The 18,601-nt window shown below is 38.5% G+C and overlaps 1 protein-coding gene across 2 annotated transcripts in view; it reads left to right on the top strand.

Moving 5' to 3' along the window:
- Positions 1–18,490, top strand: part of LOC111867666 (erlin-1) — a 27,563-nt gene extending 9,073 nt beyond the window's left edge. For both annotated transcript variants that reach the window (XM_023857702.2, XM_023857701.2), the window contains exons 5-8: positions 5,425–5,531; positions 12,192–12,343; positions 13,893–14,074; positions 15,846–18,490. In XM_023857702.2, the coding sequence (XP_023713470.1) occupies positions 5,425–5,531; positions 12,192–12,343; positions 13,893–14,074; positions 15,846–16,111 (707 nt within the window). In that variant the 3' untranslated portion in view covers positions 16,112–18,490. The remainder of the gene's footprint in view (positions 1–5,424; positions 5,532–12,191; positions 12,344–13,892; positions 14,075–15,845) is intronic.
- The last annotated feature ends 111 nt before the right edge of the window (positions 18,491–18,601 follow it).

Here is an 18,601-nt window from a genome sequence, read left to right as displayed (position 1 = left end):
GTCTGTCCCAGAATACCGTGCACATCACTTTCCGTGCCGACAATGTCTGCTTGAATTTTGTCTTACAGGANAGCATTCACCATCTCACCTCTGGTCAGGAAGTCGACATGGAGAACGTCCCATCTGTCTCAGAATACCGTGCACATCACTTTATGTGCCGACGTCTCCTTGAATTTCGTCTTACAGGGAGATCCACTGTGATGCCAATGCATTGACTGCTGCTTGGTTTCTGGGGTAATGTGTGCAATCCACGTTTCATCACCTGTGATGATCCAGTCGAGAAACTTGTCGCCGTCATCATGGTACCGCTGCCGAAAGGTCAATGCTGACTCCATGCGCTTTGTTTTGTGTTCTGGTGTCAGTTGCTTCGGCACCCACCTGGCGCACAATTTCCTGAACAACAGGTTCTCCGTGACAATTTCGTGCAACAAGGTGTGGGAAATCTGCAGGACATGACTGCTGAGTTCCGCAATTGTGACGCGACGATTCTCCATAATGCATTCCTGCACAATCTCCACCAGGTCATCTGTAATGATGGATGGCCGCCCACTGTGCTTCTCATCATGCACACTTTGTCGACCTGCTGAAAATTGTCTGCACCAGAGACGCACCATCTGCTTGCTCATGACGTTAGGCCCATAGACCTGGCACAGCTGACAATGAATTTTGATCGGCGCTATGCTCTGTGCATTCAAAAACTTTATCACTGACCACACTTCACAGTCGGCGTGAGTTGGAATAAGAGCCTCCATCTTCAACAGCTGCAACAATGCTACTGTGGGAACGTGGGAAATTCCGTTTGTGCATGCACCATGCTACCTCATTGCTCTAGCATGTACGCGCGGTTGCTTCGCGCAATATAAGGTTTGCTAGCTGTGGGATGAGTGGGAAACTTACTTTGTGGACGTGCTACATACACTGCTGTTGTAAGACCCATAATTACATACGATGCCACAGTATGGTGGCCCAGAGTTAAACTCAAGACAAGGAAGGCAGAACTTAACAAATTGCAAAGGTTGGCTTGCTTGGGTATCAGGAGTAATTCCAACATCTCCAACAGCTGCACTGGAGACACTCCTTGGACTCCCCCCACTGCATCTGCAGTTGGAGGCAGAGGCCAGGGCAGGAATCTACTGTCTCCAGTGTAGTGATCAACGGAAACCTAAATCTGATTGTTTCAGACATGCATACATAACTCAGGACATGTAAAAAGAACCCATATTACAAATGGTGTCTGACAAAATGATACTGAGACATGTATATGAAAAACCCTTCATTCAAAGTGCAGGATTGTTGAGGGGATAATCAGAAGGGGAGGCACAGTAGATCACTGTGGTCGGCATGCCAGGGCCAAGAAGGCCCGCCCCTTATACATTCACTCATTGTATTCAGATGCTTCAAATAGATTCTCACATATACATCACTACTGACAATTTTCACTATTTACACAGCCTTGTACCTAATTTGGCGATCTCTTGATTCTTCTCACTTATTTCATTAACACCCAATATTCAGATCAATTTAAAATTCTAGGTATAGCTGTTGCTATATAGAATTGTAATAAAGTTTACTTTTATTATTTTCCAAGTAATGCTGTTTGTTTTGTAGTTCCACAGAACTGTAGAAATCTATTTAGCTTCAAGTTATTGTCCATCAACACTACCAAGCCGGGTACATCATACTTTGTGTAGGCAACCCTACAGAAGAAGAAAAGTGCTGTGTAAATATGTTTGAATTTCTCATTGACATATGACTACTAGAAGTATGTTTAACATACAATTTACTAATGTTATAGTGAAAGAGACCACTAGAAAGACCAAGGCGTAGGTGGGTTGGCAATATTAAAATGGATCTCAAGAGAGATAGGATGCAATGGTATGGATTCGAGTGATCTGGCTGAGGATAGGGACCAGGGGAGGGCTCTTGTGAACACAATAATGAACCTTCAGGTTCAATAAAATGCTGGGAAATTCTGGAGTAGCTGCAGATTTGGCTTCTCCTCAAGAAGGGCTCAGCTCCATAAGTAAGTATAGTGATGATGTAAAGGTCCGCATCACCAGCTGACAACAACACACCCTCACTCCCATAGTAGACTCAGTATAACATATTCTTTTTCTGAAAGCTTACAGTGTAGCTCAAATAATCAAAATCTGTTGCCTGTCCAAATATTTTATTATCTAAAAGAATCATACTTATGTTAATTACTTACTCATGGAGCTGAGCCCTTCTGGAGGAGCCACCAATTCTGCAGCTACTCAAGAATTTCCCAGCATTTTATGGAACCCGAAGGTTCATTACCATGTTCACAAGAGCCCTCCACTGGTCCCTCTCCTGAGCCAGATCAATCCAATCCATACCATCCCATCCTATCTCTCTTGAGATCCATTTTAATGTTGTCCACCCACCTATGCCTTGGTCTTACCAGGAAAGATCCTTCTGGCTTTCCCACCAATAACCTATATGCATTACTTGTCTCCCCCATTCGTGCTACGTGCCCTGCCCACCTCATCCTCCTTGACTTGATCATTCTAATTATACTTGGAGAAGAGTACAAGTTATGAAGCTCTGCATTATGCAGTTTTCTCCAACCTCCTGTCACTTCATCTCTCTTTGGTCCAAATATTCTCAACACCCTGTTTTAAAACACCCTCAGTCTATGTTCCTCCCTTAATGTCAGAGATCAAGTTTCACACCCATACAGAAACACAGGCAAAAGTATAGTTTTGTATATTCTAATTTTTATGTTTTTGGACAACAGACAAGAAGACAAAAGGTTCTGGACTGAATGGTAGGAAGCATTGCCCGAGTTCAGTCGCCTCTTAATTTCCTCCTGAATCAGGTTTCGATCTGTTATCATTGTTCCCAAATATCTGAACTTTGTCACATTTTCAAAACATCTGTTTCATATCTTTATGTCATGATTTTGCCCTGCATTTTGGTGCCGAGACAGTAACATATACTTAGTTTTCTCTCTGTTTACTTCTAGACCAACCTCTTTACTTGCGCCAATTAAAGTTCGTGTGTTTTTCTTTATGGTATCTACATTATCACCCAGTAGATTCACCTTGGCTTAGACCAACAGCTGATGAGTCCCGTTTAATTTCAGTCCCACCTGGTTTCCCTGGACCTTCCTAATTGCATATTCTAAGGCAAAGTTGAAAAGGAGTGGCGATAAAGCATCTCCTTGTTTTAGACCATTCTGTATAGGAAATTTATCAGACAGATGTTTACCTACATGGACATTACTATATGTTTCGTTTAAACGCATTTTAATCAACCTAACTAGTTTCATGGGTATTCCAAACTCTATCAGAATATTGTACAATACTGCCCTCCTAACTGAATCAGGCTTTCTTGCTGAATAGCTGATGTACTGTCTCATCGTACCTTCATTTTTTCTCCAATATCTGACAAATGCAAAAGATCTGATCTGTAGTTGATCTGTTACTTTGAAACCCACACTCATGATCCCCAATAATTTCACCTATGTATGGACTTAACCTTGAGAGACAAATATTAGATACATTTTTATATGAAGTTGATAGCTGTGATATTCCTCGATAATTACTACAGTCAGTTTTATCACCCTTCTTGTGAACTGGTCCAATAATAGACTCCTTCCACTGATCAGGCAATTTTTCCTTATGCCAAACTGAAGTAATTAGATTGTGGATCTTAGAATGTAATGTTTCACCTCTTGCTTGAATAAGTTCTGCCAGAATTTGATCACTACCTGGCGATTTATACCGTTTCAATTTTGCAGTAGCACTTTAAACCTCAAAAGGGCTAGGATCAGGTTCTAACGGCTCAGCTGTATGGATTTCTGTCTGCCTAACATCACTGACCCTATGTACATTCAATAACTGAGAGAAGTAGTTCCTCCACCTATTCAAAATGTTGTGGGAATCTGCAAGCAGATCACCATTCTCATCCTTCACTAAGTTACTGCTAGGCTGGTAACCCTTCTTAAAGTCATTTATTCCTCTATACAGGTCTCTAATGTTCTTGTTCTTACTGTTCATTGCAAGCTCATCAATTTTGTCTTTCAGATATTCCCTCTTTTTGTTCCTGAAATGCCTGCTGGTTTCACGTCTTATGTTGTTCGGATTATTCCCGGTAACTCGCTTGGATCCTGTAACCATTGCAATTTGGCCTGCTTTCTTTGATCTAATAATTTTGAGCATCCTTCATCGAACAATGGCTTATGCTTCTTCAGTTCACAATAACCTAGACTCTCTTTGGCAGACATTTTTATATTCTCTCTAATAGTTTCCAAAGCTTTATTAACATCCACCTCAGTGTGCAAGTTTTCCAAAGCCGCAAACCTATTTGAGATTTCAACACGATACTACTCTTTACCCTCTACCTCATTTAATTTCTTGAGATTGAACCTCTCCATATGAATTCTCTGTGTTGTCTGTTTGCTCACTGCCAGCCTTTCCCTAACCTTTGCCACCACCAGGCAGTGGTCAGTATCACAATCTGCTGTAGTGAATGATCGGACATCAATTATACTTGAGTGCCATCTCCTCTCTATCAAAATATGATCTATTTGATTTTGTATCTTCCCATGAGGAGATGTCCAAGTAAATTTATGGATGTTACAATGTGGGAACATTTTACTTTTGACAGTAAGATTTTTGATGTGGCAAAGTTTACTACTCTAACTCCAGTATCATTACTAATTTCATGCAAACTCTCATTCCCAATCGTTGGTTTGAGAATGTCTTCCCTTCCTACTTCGGCATTGAAATCTCCCAACAAAATTTTCATATGGCACTTCGGGAATTTATCAAATACATGTTCTAGTTCTTCATAGAATCTATCCTTTATGTCATCAATTTTATCTTCTGTTGGGCCGTGAACATTCATAACAATGATATCACACCAGCGACCTTTCAGTATTATATACAATATATCACTAACAAACTCTGCCCTCTTAACTGCTGATACGATTCTCTTGTGTACAAAAAACCTCTACCTAATTCGTGATTTTCATTCCCCTTTCCATAGAAAAATGTATAGTCTCCTGCTGGTGCGATGCCACCTCCATCCCATCTGACCTCCTGTACTCCCGCTAAATGTAACTTATATTTTAAGATTTCTTCTGTCACTGCCCTGAGCGAACCTGCCCTATACAAACTTCAAATATTCCAAGTGCAAAATCTCATATCCATTTTCTTTAGCTTAGGTTGTTTATCCAAGGAATCCGTCCAGGTCCAAGGCTTTATGTTCATTTTCGTAACAAAGTAATTTTTTATGGTGAGGAGTTGTTAAAAGATGTGAGTGTAAATGTGGTTAACTTCAGATTCAATTCAACCTTTTTTTCCTTCTCTTTTATGTGAGATATACTTGAACACTTTTTTCTTTTTTGGATGTCAGATAACTAACATAGGATTAATTGAAAGTATTTTTCTGTTACAGTGTATGATATTGTGAAGAACTATACCGCAGATTATGACAAAACTTTAATCTTCAACAAAGTTCATCATGAGCTGAACCAGTTTTGCAGTGTCCACAGTTTGCAAGAGGTAGCCAAACAAATTTATTGAAATTGACCTAAGTCAGTACACACAAGTACAGATATGCGCTACAGAAATTACTTTCCCAGTTTTGTGTGAGCACCATAGACACACTTGTAACTGATGGTTTTGCCACCTCATGGGAAATATTGACAGTATTGTGCTTTTGTCCATGGTTATGGCTGTATTGGCTAACATATTTGTACTTTTGAGGCTTTCACGGCGGTGACTATGAAGAAAGCAGTCTTCTGGGATTTGGCACCGTGTATATGTTGTGTTAACTGACGTTTCGGAGGAACGTATCGCCTCCATCTTCAGGGTAGAAGAAAAAATACAGTAGACTCTCGATTATCCGCGCGCTGTTTAACCGCTTTGCGGCTCAACCGCGGCAATGTATTTTTAAAGATTTTTTTTTTTCAGTGAGTATCACATTTGTTTAAATGTTTTGTATGACAGTCAATGTTAGTTTACTATAATTTAGAGAGAACTGTACTCGCATTTACGTCATCCATCGATATTCTCCCGTTATTTTTCTTAAAAGCTCGAAATCAGGTTTCGAAAGCTCGAAACCTACCCTTTTTCCAACAAGTAGAGAATGTTAAAGAACCTTGACCAGCAAGGAGCCATAAATCTGTCTGGTGTGAGACCTCAATTAGCAAAGGGACCAACAAAGACCAAACTCAGGCACCAGTCAATCTGTAGTAGTGGGAGGAAGGAGAGTTCTTTTGAAAGAAGAGTACGATCCTGTCTGTCACTGAACTGCATTCTTCAGTTGTTATTAATACAGTAGGCAGTTCAGTTGTGTGGGAAAATACAATTTAAGTTTTTGTGCGAGAAAGTGCCGAATTACCATTGTTTTTTTTATCATTGTGACTGGTTCTTCAATAATTTAAAAATAATGGAGCAGAAAAGGAAGCGTGTAGTTTTAACAATTAACCAGAAACTCGACATAATTAAGAAGCTTGAGCAAGGATGGTCTACCAGAAACCTAGCTTTACAATATTGTATAGGTGAAACAACAGTTCGCGATCTCAGAAAAAATAAAGATAAATTGATTAATTACGCCAGTAATTTTGATTCATCGAGTGGCTTATCAGGCAGAAAAACAATGAAACTGCCAACTTATGATGAGCTTGACAAAGCAATGTTGCAATGGTTTAACCAACAAAGGGCACAAAACATTCCTGTTTCAGGAATTATCTGCGCAAAACAGGCAAAACTATATTTTAATGCAAGGATAAGCAATTCATCTGCTCTTCAATGGACTGAGGGTTTGCTAGAGTTTCTGGAGCAACAAAGCGATTCTCTGCTTTCTGACAAATTGGTGTTACGCAGATTGAGAGCAACCATAAGGAAGAAAGAAGCCATGTCATTGAAACAGAAATCAATAACAGACTACTTTTCCTAAACATTCGTAGTTTTTGGTATTCATTCATCTTCCTTTATTTTAGTGCACAGTACTGTATAATGGTATTAGATTCAATTATTTTCGTGTTACGGCATTAGGATATTAGTGTGGTTAAAATTACAGTGTAGGTGTATTTCAGTGTATAAATCTACAATAGAACAGTTTCAACTATAATAGGCTATGTACCGTACTTCAGAAGCTTTATAATGAAGAACCATTGGCCTGCATCACAAAAGGTAAGCTTAAGTAGCGTTTTATGGTGTAAAAAATTAACGATGTTAAATTTATACCGGTATATCTGGCTTGTATATGTGTACTTCGGTTTATCCGATGTTTTTGATTATCCGCGCCAAGTCTCCCCGCCATTACCGCGGATAATCGAGAGTCTACTGTATAAGAAATCTGCAAGCGAAGAGACCGTGAGAACCGGTAAAAGCAGACTGCTTGCAGATTTCTTATATTTTTTCTTCTACCCTGAAGATGGAGGCGATACGTTCCTCCGAAACGTCGGTTAACACCACATATACACGGTGCCAAATCCCGGAAGACTGCTTTCTTCATATTTGTACTTCTCCATTTTCTTTCATTCTATTTACAGCAGTGATACAGTTCATACATTGAAGCTTCATTTAGATGCATGTGTCACAGTTGTACTGTTGACTGTTAAGACTGATGGTTCTGATGTTTTCACACAAGAAGAGAGGAAAACAATGCAGTAGTCCCTTTTTTTCGCCTTGAATTCTTCCTCTTCAGAAGATGAAAGCTTTCATATGAATGAAACCGTTTTACTTTGTCTTGGCTTGAAATTTATATTACACTGAACTCTCGATTATCCGGGGCCGGATAAACCAGTTCGCAGCTTAACCAGGGCTACTGGGACTTTTTTGAGGCTTATATGTTTAATATTCATTCACTTTTCTTTCACATGGTGAGTTGTAACACTATTTTTGCACTAGTGTGAACCGAGCTCTGCATTTTTTGGTCCCGTTATGCTAACACATTGTGGAAAGTTTCAAGGACAGATACAGCGCCCCAATTAGTCTCTTTGTATCAATCTTCAAGTGCATTAGCAAAATGTCAGGGTGTAAAAGGAAGCGTGAGGAAGAGGTGGACAGTGCTGCTTGCTAGTAAGAAAATATCACATGGTGCTGCTCTTAATCATTTGGAATCCGTACTAGACTATCTTGAGAGTGAAGAGAACAGTTTATTAAGTGACAAGCTAATATTACGCAGGCTTCGTACGGATATCCGTAAAAAGGAAAATGCCACGAAAAAGCAAACGACAATATTAAATTCTTTTACGTGTTAATTGTGAATATTTGTAAAAACTGTTGGATGTTGTTGAACACTGTGATTGAAATAACTAATTCATACTTCAGTGTAATGTAAAAAAAAGTATTAAATAGGCCATGAGATGACATAGAATAAAATAGAATATATGAGGGGTAGGCCTTCTCGGCCCTTGCACCGCGACCTTAGGTCTATTGTGCTTCCCCTTTTTTTAATTATTCCCTCAGCAACCCCACGCTTCAGATGAAGTGCAGGATCTTGGACGTGGGGGCGTCAAAATAGTCACTTGGTTCCATGAAGTACTGGCCCAAGTGACGTAATCTTAAATAAGCTAATGCCTCACATTCACACAGGACGTTTGTGGCTGTTTCATCTTCTATCTGACACCTCTCATAGGTGGGACTATCACTCAGTCCCAGTTTGAACAGGTGCCCTTTGAGGTGACAGTGTCCTGTAAGTAGTCCTACCACCCATCGTAGCTGGTTCCTGTTGAGCTTCAACAGTNGCACCCATATCAGTTGTACCCTGTTATGTTTGGCCAGTTCCATGAGGGTTTGGTGGCAATCCCAGACCAATTTTGAATTAATCTGGTGTTTGTCAAGTGCTTTAAGTGCAGCTTGGCTGTCAGATAGAATATAGATGTTCCTATTTCTATAGTTCCTATCTAAATTCTCCATAATACATGCTTTAATGGCATATACTTCTGCCTGGAATACTGTCATGTACCGCCCAAGGCGGAAACTAAGTTTCCGTTTCATGCCATGGCAGTACACACCAGCTCCAGTGCCCTTATTTGTCTTGGAACCATCTGTATACCAGATCAGTCCCTCTTTTCTATCGGGCCAAAATCCATCTTCCCATTCACTGCTGTCAGGAAATCTGACTGTGAAGGGTTTTTCATATACATATCTTAGTATCATTTTGTCAGACCCCATTTGCAATATGGGTTCTTTTTTCATGTCCTGAGTCATGTCTGCATGACCAAAACCATCAGATCTAGGTTTCCATTGTCCACTGCACTGGAGATGGTAAATTCCTTCCTTGGCCTCCGCATCCAACTGTATATGCAGTGAGGGGAGTCCAAGGAGTATCTCCAGTGCAGCTGTTTGAGATGTTAGAAATGCTCCTGTTATACCTAAGCAAGCAAACCTTTGCAATTTGCCAAGTTCTGTCTTGCTAGTCTTGAATTTAACTCTGGGCCACCATACTGTGACACCATAAGTAATTATGGGTCTCACAACCGCAGTGTATACCCAATGTACAACGTGTGGCTGTAGTCCCCAAGTTTTACCAGACATGCTTCTCCATGTCCAAAAAGCCTTATAGGCTTTGTTAATGACTTTGTCCAGCTGCTTTTTCCATGTCAGTCCCTTGTCTAATTCTAGACCAAGGTACTTGACATCGCTGGAGAGCTGGATTGTCTTATTGAAGAGAGTCGGTTCCTTAAGACCCTTTATATTTCTCTTCCTTGTAAACGGTATAATTACCATCTTGTTGGGATTGATGGAAAGACCTGTTCTTTCACACCATCGTTCGACCGTGTACAGAGCTGATTGAAGACGCTCTGATACGGTCGAAAGGAATTTTCCATTTATGAGGATTGCTATGTCATCAGCATATCCTACTGTATAATACCCATCATCATTAAGTCTCCGCAGGAGATCGTCGACGACCAGACTCCACAGCAGAGGCGAGAGTACGCCCTCCTGTGGACATCCCCTAGCCACGGATGCCCCCAGGGTCTCTCCCGATAATGTAGCAGCTATGGTTCTGCTTTCCAGCATAGCATTGATCCATCTGCATATTGCAGGCTCTATGCCATGCCTTCCAGCAGCTTGTTTGATTACATCAAATGAGGTTCTATCAAAGAATGCTCCCAAGGCAATATCCTTGTGTTCAGTTGCACTTTCTATGCATGTTACCACATTGTGTAGTGCACTTTCAGTAGATTTACCTGTTTGGTAAGCATGTTGGTTTCGGTGTAGAGGATATGTCCTCAATGCCCCGTCCCTAACATGCCTATCTACCAGTTTCTCCATCGTTTTCAAAAGAAAAGACGACAGGCTGATAGGACATGAGATGACATAAAAATGAGGTTGAATAAATTTAAATACAGGTAGGCCTATAGTATTATGAAGGTACAGTATTACAGTACTACTTTTAATAAAATTTGCCTTAATCGGGTTTTTGATTAATCATGATTTCCATCCCCACCATTATCCCAGATAATCAAGAGTTGAATGTACTTATATTAATTGAAGATTCTTCCTCTTCAGAACGATTGATATCACGTAATATAAAATTGAAACGTGGTTGCTCCTTGTGAAAGTCTGTTACGACAGATAGTTACATATATCCAAGTGGAAAGACTGAACTTAAATGAGTAGTACTGTTGTGAAGGAATTTATTTACACTTATTTGCATATAGGGAAAGAGAATCCTTTTGAAACATACTGAAGTACAATTCATGGTACTAATATAAAAATAGCAATGGTTTGCCTGTTGTATGAGAAGTAGAATATTGTAAATGATGTTTCTTACTGTTTTCATATGAAGTGCCAGAATGTTTAACTCAGATGATGTCTTCTTTCACAGTCTGCTCACTTGAAGAAACCTGCATATGGAAGACAGAATTCCATCCTTAGTAATCAGTTTAAATTAAATATAATAATATATTTAAGCATCCTGTTCCATTAATATATCATCTATTTCATACGTAGGTAAGTCAATAAGTAACAAATGGAAATAGAACTTAAACAAATAAGAGTACTGATTTGAAAAATGCTTTTATTTCTCAACATAATCTCCCTGTACACTGATGCACTTGTCCTATCGTTTCACAAGCCCCTAAAAACCAGCAGCATAAAATTCTTTGGGTTGCTATCGGAACCAGGCAGTGACTTCCCTTTCTACAGCTTCATCGTAGGGAAAATGTTCAGCCAGAAGATGATATTTAAGAGGGCCGAACAAATGGAAGTCGCATGACAGGTTTTGTTTTCACAAAGTCTGTGCATGATGGGTGCTGTGCATGCTCACCCCACAACACAAAATGCAAAGAATGGGTCTGGGATTACAGCATCTCAATTGCTACCACGATGAAGGACATGATATGCTAGCCCGAATTGTCATAGGTGATGACTCTTGCTCCAAGTGACTTCCATTTGTTCGGCCCTCCTAAACATCATCTTTCTGCTGAACATTTTCCTGACAATGAAGCTGTAGAAAGGGAAGTCACCGCCTGGTTCCGACAGCAGCCCAAAGAATGTTATGCTGCTGGTTTTCAGGGACTTGTGAAATGATGGGACAAGTGCCTCAATGTACAGGGAGATTATGTTGAGAAATAAAAGAATTTTTCAAATCAGTACTCATTTGTTTAAGTTCTATATCCATTTGTAACTTACTTATTGACTGACCCTCATATATTTCCATGTCCAGTGCAACTAGTGACTGATAAGTTGCATTCGAGATGGAAATATATGAAATAAATTAAATTAAATGATTTAGTACAGTTTACCACATTTGTAAACCAAAGCATTCTGCTATAAATGTTATTAAAAGGTCTGTGAATATATACTACTACAGTCAGTAAGTTCGTGGAATGGCCGCAAAGTGTCATATGGGAATTTAGTGTCAATATGTTTCAGCAATGTTTTTGACAGCTATATCAATGTTGGCAGACTTGTATAGCAGCCAACGGCAACTATTTTGAGGGCCGATGTGGATCTGCATAAGCGTATGTGAATTACCTTGTAATATGATGCAATAAAACCACATTCCACAAACTTAATGACTCTACCATGTATATCACACATGCACACAGTGACCATAGTGACATTAATTCTGGTCCCTATGAAAGTAATATCTTCAGATTATAAGATATAAATGGAAGCTATTGGCAGACAATTTGCCACAGTATAATTTGACTCATATTTATTTTGCACATTGTTCACAAAATTGTATACTTATTTCAGGTTTATATAGATTTATTTGATCAAATTGATGAAAACCTCAAAACTGCCCTGCAACGGGAATTAAATGAAATGGCACATGGGCTGTATATTCAGGCTGTTCGAGTCACCAAACCAAAAATTCCTGAAACCATAAGGAAGAACTATGAATTGATGTGAGTTGTAGTGTTTGTATTTTGTATTACGTTCACTGTGTTTAACTGTGGGAAACATACCTGATTTGAACTTCTTCATGTTTAATGTGACACTGAAATGTTCCTTGAGTAGTTCTGCTTGTAGTTGTTTCAAGTCAGCAGGCTGATTTTAAGTGTAAGGCATTTCCTGTGCAATTGATCCTGAAGGTTCAATTTCTACAGGCCCACACGTACTGTCATTACAGATACATAACACCATGGTGCATGGTCATTCTTGAAAAGCGGATACTTGCTCATCTGGGCAAAAAATTCCCACTTCTTATGTAATCTGAAGGTTCACTATTTTATTCATGACATCCTGCCATTTAACTCTACCCCGAGCCATCTGAATCCAGTCCACACCTTTAGAAAATATTTAATTTAAGATCCATTTTAATTTTATCCTTCCCAATATGCCTAATTCTGTATCCTAAACCTCTTTAATCCAATTGATATTTTTGCACCAATTTTTATTTTTTCTTCCTCCTTTTTGCCTTTCTGTCCTGGAATGTTTCATTGTATGGACTTTTCATATCTGACATGCCAATCTCTATTCTCCTCTAAGTAATTGCCCCTTCAATGTTTAAAACAACAGTCAGGTAACAGTTTTATTAGAGAAAAGATTGAGGCTTTGAAGACAATATGTTGTTAAGAGTATTGTCATTTTCATTGGTCATAAATACTGCATAAGTTATTCTTTTATAAGACAGTGTTTATTTCTGAGAGTTCCAAATCTGAATGAATGAAGAGCCAATTATTCATGAGATGATGATCAGTCTGAACCTTACAGAAGGTAAGCACAGCCAAGATATGTTATCAAGTAGACTAGAACCATGAATTATGTGGTGCAGAAACACTAAACATACTCCTAGGAACAGATGTCCAGATACAGATCCAGTCTGCATCATATGTATTAGTTTTGGTAAAGAAGAGTGTACATTTAAGTTAACTTACATAATCCCCACTTCCTTATGTTTTTCATGTTTGTTTTTCTGACTAGGTTATTGGCCTGTATATTGATTTAGAAATATGCTGTGAAATAAAGTAGAGATACAGTTGTCTTATTCTTCACAAAGTATTAATTAGGGTGATAAAATCAAGGGAGATGAGGTGGACTGGGCATGTTGCATGCATGGGGGCCTGAGGAAAGCACATAGAATTTTGGTTGGAGGACTCAAAGGAAGATGCCACATAGGAGGCCTAACCATAGCTGGTAGAATAGCATTAAAACTGTTCTTAAAGAAAGCAGGTTGTGTGTGTGTCAATTCAATTCATCTGGCTCAGGATGCAGTCAGTTTGCAGGCTTTTGCAAAGTGGGGCCATCAGAAGCAGTGAATTTCTTGACTGCAAGACTCACCTACTTAAGAGACTTTCATTTCAGCTTCTCAAGCATGACTACTGGAGTTAATCTGTATTTGAGTCGTTAAGAGTAAGCACTCAGAAACAATATATCAGCACTGTAGTTTCTGTAGATATGATACGTGTATATTAAATTAATTTAGTCTTTGTTGTATGCATGTTTCATTCACAGGGAAGGTGAGAAAACAAAGTTGTTAATTTCTATCCAACACCAAAAGGTGGTTGAAAAAGATGCTGAGACAGAACGTAAGAAAGCAGTTATAGAGGCAGAGAAGGAAGCTGTGGTAGCAAAGATTCAGTTTGAACAGAAGATTATGGAGAAAGAATCTTTGCAAAGGATGTCACAGATTGAAGGTATATATGTAATATTTTGTTTTATTAATCAATATGAAATGTTTCACGTGAGATCTGTTGATAACTCTGCACTTAGTATTGTTCCAAAATTCACAATCATGGATTTCTTTCTTGGCACCCCCTTCCCTTTCACTATTTATGATACAGGGAGATCGAGAAGTCACACACATCACACGAAGCAATTATATTTAGCTGGTTTAATGCAGAAACTACAAGACATGCAGTGCTTACTATTAATGTTTATAACCTTACATGTTAGAAATGCAAAATCAAATCATGTCTTTACAACATATGCTTGAAATGGCTTCCCTGTTCAGCAATGCATGCGCGAGCTCTTTTTACCATGTTTGAGGCCACTTTGTGGAGCACCTGTAAACTGATGCTGTTAATTGCTGCCTTAATGTTGCTCTTGAGGTCATCCAGTGTATGCGGATTGTTTTTATAGACAATTCCTTTGAGGTACCCCAAAGGAAATAATCTGCAGGTGACAAATTGGACGAACGTGGGGGCCACAGTACTTTTCAAAATGAGACAGTCACCGAAAAACTTGTGCAAGAACTGCATGGTTTCGTTAGATGTGTGACATGTGGCACCATCTTGCTGCAACCAACATTCACGTTCATCAACTTCAAGAAGCGCAATAAACTGTGTAATGATGTCTTGGTACACTGGACTGTTCACTGTTGTTTCAAAGAAAATTGGGCCCACTATTTGACGACATGATACAGCACACCACACTCCAATTTTCTGACAGTGCAAGGGCTTTTCATGTAACACATGGATTTTCAGATGACCAAATCCTGTTGTTTTGACTGTTCATGTAGCCACTAAGGTGAAACCACACTTCGTCAGTGAAGAAAACCTGATCACACTCTTCAACTCCATGGTTGCCAACAAACGTCCGAAACCATCTACAGTACACTAAGCATTTTCCTTTATCCAGGTCCTTCACTTCCTGCACACAGCGAACCTGATATGCACGAAGGTGTAACTTCATCACTTTCTGAGCACATCCATACAAAATCCCTGATTGCGCTGATAGTCTCCTCAGGCTTTCTGAAGGGGAATGCTGCAACATTTTCTCCACGTCAGCCAGTTTAGCCTCAGTCAAAATGGACAGTCTCCGGGATCTCTTCCTGTCTGAAACTGATCCACATTCCCGAAATCGGTTGATTATTCTTGTTATTGTCGAATTTTTAGGAACTGCAGAATCTGGATATTCCTGACGAAACTCATCTGCGACACGTGCATAAGAACACCTGGCGAAATAATGTTCCACCATGAAAACTCGTTCTTGGGAAAATGACATGTCTGTCATGCAATAAACAAAGCTGTACTGCAGACGTCATATGACCAATACACAACAGATGGTGTTTCTACTCATTGTTAGTACTCCTACAGTACAATCTAGCAGTAGGAGATATAATTATAATAACTGCAATACAATTTATAACAACTTTTAGTTTGATATGCGCGACTTTTTGATCTCCCTGCATTTAGTGATTTATTCAATCTATTAGCCAGCACTCACTTGTCATTTAACAATACATATTCCGTCCAGTTGAGAGGGCAGTATTAAATAATAAACAATAATTGGTAAAGAGCATTCTACATTTTCTCTGTTCCACAGGCCATCATCCATCAGTTGTTATCCTCAACACTTTGTAATTTTTTGTATAATTCTTTCATTTGGGGAAGTTATAGTTTCAGTTTAACTTACATTCTATACATATTTATTGCCAGTGTGTCATCTTCGTTTTTTGTTTCACAGATGAAATTCATTTGGCAAAACAAAAGAGTCATTCAGATGCTGATTTCTACCAGACTCAAAAGCAAGCAGAAGCAAACAGTTTGCTTCTTACTAAAGAATATTTAGAAATGAAGAAGTATGAAGCTATAGCTAAGAACAATAAAATCTACTATGGAACTGAGATCCCGACTATGTTCATAAGTGGTGGCTGTAATGGTGGCTCAGACAGAGTCTCTGACAGTATTGTGGAATCTTTTGCTCAAGCCAAAAAGTTAGAAAAACAATAAGTTATTCACAGAAATCTGTGAGGTGAAGGCACTTTGAATTATTACTTATATGAGGTTTATAATTAAATGATTCCATTGCAAACCATGTGTTACTATGAAAATGTTTCCGTATGTGTTGATATGTATAATTTTTGTACTGAAATATTCCCATTGCAAAAGGGAATGAGTGTCTTTATTTGAAAGTTCCACGATTCTTAGCCTTTACATGGAAGAAGTCTTAAATATTCTAATGAAAACCTCAGGGAAGTTTCTTGTATGTGCTGTTATGGCACGAAAAGTCCCTTTTTTTTTTGCACACCCCAGGCTCTGCATACACTGGCCAATGATGATGGCAGGATGTTCTGCCCCAAGCTGTATCCACTACCATACTCACAGTTTTTAAGTATTATATTCCCCCAGTCATAAGACAATATTGTTAAAATCAGTTATGCTAGAACAAGCCTTGGGAGTTTGCAGAGACTGCAATTCATCTGTAATTCAATGTCATAAGCACTATTGCAAATATTATCTTTTAGTTCACTGGTGAATAGTGAGAGGGGTATGATTAAAGGTATGGTTTGTTATATTGATTGCTCATACCATAAAGAAGTGCCAACATTGTCATGTTACTAATGTTCTGTTGATTTATACGATTCTGTAATCCCATTGAATAGTACTGAGGTGTAGTGTGTTGCATAAGTTTCAATATGCATATCAGTAAATCTACAAAGGGAGAAGGCAGTAAATCTGTTAAGATGGACAACTAATAGCAATTAACAGTTCTATAAAAATGACTGAAATGTTAGAATTTATGTTGGGTCTAGCCAAACAGAAGCGGTCTGTGTGCTATTTCTGACATGAGGTTGACTTGTAGACAAGATAATACATATATTTATTCCTTTGTAAGTTGCACTTCATAATTTTTATTGCTGTGGATATGCAATATAACCATTTGCCTGAGAAGCAGAGAAAACGAACACCAAACATAGTCATTGCAAAATGTAAATTTATATTTTTGTGTAACTGATACAGTACAGTACAACCACAACAGTGGTTGTGAAGAGTATATCTTCAGGGTTGTAACACTGTGTAGTTAGTAAATATCCACAGACACTTTGGAGGAATGTCAGTAAACTTTACTTTAGTACACAGCATCACAATCCAGAAGATAATGCTTTTGATATTATGTAACTTGATTCATATATACAGATCAGATCAATTGAAATATGTGTACTAGTCATCACACCTTCAGTTAGATTTACAGTCGACTGGAATTTGAAAGGGTAATTTGATTACATTATGGTCCTTTCCAGTAAATAAGTAATACTTATAGGTAACATTGTGTAGCTGAGTTCTGAGAACATTTTCCCTGAAGAAGTAAAGCATTACAGGCTGCTTCAAACAAGGCTACACATTGAATAGCACATATCTTAGCAAAAGTCAGCTCTTATTTAGGTATTTAGTTTAGTTTTGTTGTCATGATTATGATGTGCAGTACTCTTTCTGTGTTTCCTGCATATTTTCATCTATGCTACTTTGAAATTACAACTTGCGTTGAAGAAGCAGCCTGTGTAGTCTTTATGTGGTTGCAGATATTGCCTGAAAAGGCCTGTTCTTTGAAAATGTTTGAGTGATGGCATATGCTTATCTGTTAAAACTGGATTTTTATGCTGAATTACACAAAGTGAGACAACTGAAGTGATTGATAAGTAAACACTATTTGGGATATGCAGGTATGTATTTATGTGATAATTATTATTGGCACAAATATAGGTATATTTTGTCACTACACATTTTTGCTTTTATATTACAACTTTTATGGACATGTAATAGCTAAGGTTGTCTTGGTTATGACACTGTGTGATCTAGGTGGTTACCTATATTTGAAAGAACCTGTTGCCTCATATTCACCTTAAAATTGAATGCATCGGGTTCCTTTGAAACACTGGTAACCATGTACAAGACCACATGCTATCATAATCCAGAAGATCACAATTTTTGTTTTAAATTAGTAACTCCTTTTGGCAGTTGTTGAATAAGTGACTTTCTAGATTCTCATATGCTTATTCATTATGATGCTTTCATCATGAAGTTTAAAAATGAATAGAGCTGATGAAAGGATATTCATTGGACTCTACAATATGCTCCTCTAAGAGTATAACGACTAAGACCTATTAAATGTTCACAAAAATATGAGAGAGCTTGATTCCTTTTTCCAGATAAAAACATTTTGATTTCAATACTGCAGTTGTTCCACTTTGTGAAGTTCTATTTGCCATAATTTGTGTTGTGTTAAGAGATGTGGATGTTCGTACTGTTCTTGCTGACACCTTTGTTATGAGTCAGTAGTTTCGCAGTTCAATGTGTTCATGAATAAAGATGTAAGTTTTGTATTTTCAATTTCTCTTTTAAGTTTGTGTCTTGGTTTAATTGTTGATGCTCTCATCAACTGCATAGGTTATGTATTGTCACAACAGAATGATGCACTGGGGACATTAAGTGGCCATTACT

This window comes from Cryptotermes secundus, unplaced genomic scaffold (genome assembly GCF_002891405.2).
Source record: "Cryptotermes secundus unplaced genomic scaffold, Csec_1.0 scaffold931, whole genome shotgun sequence".
Lineage (NCBI taxonomy): Eukaryota > Metazoa > Arthropoda > Insecta > Blattodea > Kalotermitidae > Cryptotermes > Cryptotermes secundus.
This window is presented reverse-complemented; position numbering and strand designations above follow the sequence as displayed.